The 4,653-nt window shown below is 40.3% G+C and overlaps 1 protein-coding gene across 1 annotated transcript; it reads left to right on the top strand.

The window, feature by feature from the left end:
• The first annotated feature begins 207 nt into the window (after positions 1 to 207).
• selenof (selenoprotein F) lies at positions 208 to 4,639 on the top strand. The gene is made up of 5 exons (XM_085930994.1): positions 208 to 502; positions 1,530 to 1,697; positions 2,969 to 3,032; positions 3,505 to 3,554; positions 3,777 to 4,639. Exons 1-5 carry the CDS (start codon positions 455 to 457, stop codon positions 3,906 to 3,908), a joined length of 462 nt encoding a protein of 153 aa, XP_085787120.1. The 5' UTR covers positions 208 to 454; the 3' UTR covers positions 3,909 to 4,639.
• Positions 4,640 to 4,653: the final 14 nt, after the last annotated feature.

The raw sequence follows: 4,653 nt of genomic DNA, 5'->3' as shown, positions 1-4,653 counted from the left end.
GCTAGCCTACGCGCAATGCGAAAACTAGGTATCTTTGATTTCTATGGACTGGACCCGTGAAGCTGTCTCTTTCTATTCGTCAGCCACTGCTGTCTGTACACATCGGATTGGACAAATGTAACGGTCGAGCGCGAACGCCGACCTCTTGGAGTGCTGTTTTTTTTCTTAGCCTCGTAAACCACGAGATTAGATTCTAAGCAAAGAAGAAGTACCACGATTGTCATTGTTCCCTTGTGTGCCTGATCCACACAAAGAAATGTGCCAGTGAGATTCGAAAGTCTGAAGAAATTCGTTGACATTTTTGTGCTTTTTATGTGTGTATTATATTTAGGGATTTTGTAGAACTAGTTGAGTTTAACCTCGTTATATATATTATTTCCATCAGGCATAAAGTAGGACACTCCTTAAATTAAATTAAGGGTCCGTCATTGTAGTTTTTCAATCATTCGCCAAAATGTCGGGGGAAGTGTACCTCCTGTGGCTGCTTTCGCTTCTAAAAACGGTGAGTTTAACACATTAACGTTCAAGATGAGGTTACATCGTTACGCTCAATTGATAAGTAATTTTACTGTGCGTGGACTGCCCAATTTTGTGTTAAATTTAACGTTTTATATCGCATTTTATGGCCGCCTGGTCGCCGATATGACGTGGCCAACTCGAATCTCGACAACTCTTTTTGATAAATTTAGTATTTAGGTGAATCTGGGAAAATATTGTGATTTAGGTAGAGAAATATGTCTACTTCTCGTGTTATTGAACCGTGAGACGTCAAACTAACTTCTTTTCGGAAAAAAAAAACATTTGTCAGTGAGGAAACAAGCCCAATAATGTTCAGACAACCTAAAATTACAAGTAAACGTAAAGTTGTTATCTGATTAGACGTAAATGTGCTGCAATCCCAGTATATAAAGTATATACGTATTTACTAGTAAAATAAATTAAATTTCCATTAATCCAGTCCAGCCCCCCCCCCTAAAAACCCCACCTTTATTTAAATAATGCACTTTTAGAAAGGTAAATGCATTATACAAATACGTAATACCATGAGAGCTGTAAAGAAGTAAACTGATTCTATAAAGTACTATTTCTATATATATTGTAGTATTTGAATGTTGCGTGTAAAGTGTGTGGCCTAAATCTCAGTATGAATTGGGAACTAGAGTAGTTCTTTGCTAGTGTATTCATTATGTATTTGCGCTGATCATTAAATGATTGGAATTGCAGCCGCAACTTTTGGCTCTTCTCATCAAACAGTACTCTCGAATGAGGCTTTTTTTTTTTTTTTAACTTCACTTGAGTGACAGCGTATCTGTAGCTCACAACACAAAAGAAATCGACCAAGCAAGATCTTATTTCAAAAGCCTCTAGTTGGGTCACTTGTAAGTCAAGGTACACTGACGCATGTTATTAATTTTGTTCGTCATAGCTTCAGGGTTAATTTGATCGGCTTTGGCACGACATTATTTTAGTCCCACCCCACCACCCAATACCTTCTTAAATATTGCATTTCATGTCTTTCGTCCCTCCAGATGTCGGTGTTTGGCTCCGATATGGCGTCAGAAGCTTGCAGGGATCTGGGCTTCTCCAGCAATTTGCTTTGCAGTTCCTGTGACCTCCTTGTGGAGTTCAGCCTCACCAAGCTGCAGCCTGACTGCAGGCACTGCTGCCAGCAGGAAGCCCAGTTGGAAGCCCGCAAGGTAAAAAAAAAAATATATATATATATATAGACTGCAGCTCCCTCAACTAACAAACAAACAAACCGCAAATGCCGACTCACTCCAATTTGGATTTTGCATCCTTGACCAAAGGTTTTACATTCACTGGCAGGATTACGGATAGATGCAGATAACAAACACCCCCCCCCCCCAATATGTTAATATTTACCCTTACATCAATCAACAAATCAGGTCACATGTAAATTTTCTATGGTTGACCGCGTAACTACAAATTATTTTTAAAAGTTGATGGAAGTTAATGCTTAGAGGGGGGCTGCATGATAATGAACTTTTCAAAGCTTGTTTGGCATCAGGAGAAATGAAGAGAATCCCAGAAGAGGTGAAGGGGGGAAAAAAAAAAGCTCAACTTGGTTTGAATAATTGATTTTTCTCCCAGTAAACCATCTAGGAAATCTTTTGAGATTTAGTTAAAAGGCCATATCGCCCAAGCCTAAGACTGAATAATTTTGTCCCTGGCTGCTAGGCTGACCATGTACCTTTTTAATAGCTGCAAGGAGGATGTACTTGGCTGGATTTAATGAGAAAGTAATACTCCTAATGTGTTTGACTATTAAAAGCGCTGAGGCACAGGGTGTGTAACAAGTCATCTTTGGAAATGGGAACGTTCTAAAATCCAGAAATGGTGTGGGATTAGCTCTCTAAATCTTTTGCACGGATGGTGAGGTGAAAGACATGTACATTTAGATTTGTACAATTTCACAGAAATACTTGACTGTACAAATTGACTGTACAAATATTACTTCATAATAGTTGACTATGTTTAAATATAAGCGTGCAGTCTGTTACCCCGATGCATGTGAGCTGACTGCCACACATTTACTCAATACAATACCCTCCATTTCATATTTTGTATTCTTATTATTTTATAGCTAAATTTCACCGCAAGGTTAAATGTCCACAGTTTTTTTGTGACTGTTATAATTTTCCCGCATGTTGCAAAAACATCAAGTCTTTTCCTTGGCAAAGGGGCAGCTGTGAGTCTCTATTTTCCTCCAACTTGCTTAACATTGCCTCCGGAGGTTTGATGACAAAGCGACCATCTGTTGACTCCGCTCCACGTTCACTCGTTCTGCTTAATGATGGCAAGTGGTCGCCAGGAGACGCCCGCAGGCCAGCCATGCTGTCACCAGCAGGGCCGCCTCGTCTCTTATCTCCGTGTGTGGGCAGCGCCTGTGCTCGGATGCCTTCTCCTCAGACACCACCGGCTCACGATGTCTTCTCTTTGTCAACAGCTCTATGCTGGGGCCATCCTGGAGGTGTGCGGATGAAAATTGGGGAGGTTCCCCCAAGTCCAAGGTGAGTTCTCTTGAGAAAATATTACCACGTCACATATCAATTATTGCCCCCCCAACCCTTATATTTACCCTGCGAATAAAATCGACCAGGAATCATTGTGTTATAAAAAGAAATGAATGCCAGCTACTGTAAATTCTTCCATCAGTAGGTTGCCTTGAGTACCCGAGGCTTGCTTTTCAAGCCCCCCACTGGGAAGGTTTGGCCATTTGTTGTGTAAGAAGACCACCCGCCGTCTGCTCAACAACGTTGCGCCTCGTTCCGTTATCCTTAACTGCACGCGATCTCGTGCAAGTGTCGACTGGTGCGCCATTTGGCCAGCTTTTGTTTACTTCAGCTGTAGCCGTTTCGCATGCTCAACTGTCTTCTCCAGATGCGGCCTTCTCGGAAGACTTTGCAGCTGTCAATAATTCGATTCCGGGTGCGAAAATAGACGCATGTGTGACCTGACCCTTATTTTTTTTAATCCATGCAGCTTTTGTCAGGGGTGACAAGCCAAAGATGTTCAAGGGTCTTCAGATCAAGGTAAGTGTTGATGTCCGCTGGTCCCTTTTCATAACTAACAAATTTTTATTTCAACCTTGTGTTAGAGCACCATGTAAGGAAATGATGCATTTTTTTAACATTTGCAAATACTCTTCAGAAGTAAAGTTCTTGTGACAATTCTAGTTTCGATTTTGTTTGGGTTGCTGATGCTTGTCCTTTTCCTCATTTCCCCCCCCACCATCACCTCCTACACTTTCTCAGTACGTGCGAGGCTCCGATCCTGTGCTAAAGCTTTTGGACGATAACGGGAACATCACCGAGGAACTCAGCATCCTCAAGTGGAACACGGACAGCGTGGAAGAGTTCTTGAGTGAAAAATTAGAGCGGATATAAACACAGGTTTCAATTAGTGGGACAGTTCAAAAATGTATACAAACCCTGAGAGTTGACTTCACTCATTTTGCCAAATTGTTTTTGGAGCGTTCTGCCAGCCTCTTTTTTTTTCGGTAAGTAAAATCACAGTTGGATTTGAAAATCAAACAAATTATGGACGCAAATTCAGATGGGATGAAAATGTTGGTCCGAAATGTAAAATTCAAATTATTTGGACTGAACTTAGCATTTATATATCGCTGCTAAAGTCTGTTAAAAGTCACAAATTCATGTACGTAACTGTTAGTTTTATGTTTCTGATTTTCTCATTATACTTATTTTTATAATGCTTGAAGTGCAGGTATGTAGGAAAGAGAATGATTCCTAGTTTCTGTCTAAAAAAGTAGATGGTCTAGTCCCAGGACACGTTAGTGAAGAGTTCACCTTAAACCAGTTTTGGGAAGTGAGCCCTGATGGGTTTTGTGTTCCTGGGCTTCATCGACGTTTTGGCAGAAATTGGATTTGTTATGAATGCGCGTCTTTTGAATAGCATAGGTAAAATTTGAATATGCAACAATTAAAAAAAAAAAAATCAGTTCTGTCTTTCGACTTGTGTTGTTCAGACCACTGATTGAAGTGGTGTGATGGCTCCCTCTAGTGGTACACAAAATAATGAAAAATATTACAAATATGGTCTGGTGAATTGGTGATTGGTAATTTTAAAAATTATATATTGCAAACTTTCTAATATATTCTTGTTTCCACC

This window comes from Syngnathus leptorhynchus, chromosome 14 (assembly GCF_054491065.1).
Source record: "Syngnathus leptorhynchus isolate UIUO chromosome 14, UIUO_Slep, whole genome shotgun sequence".
Classification (NCBI taxonomy): domain Eukaryota; kingdom Metazoa; phylum Chordata; class Actinopteri; order Syngnathiformes; family Syngnathidae; genus Syngnathus; species Syngnathus leptorhynchus.
The sequence above is the reverse complement of the archived record's forward strand: the minus strand, read 5'-3'. Positions and strand labels throughout refer to the sequence as shown.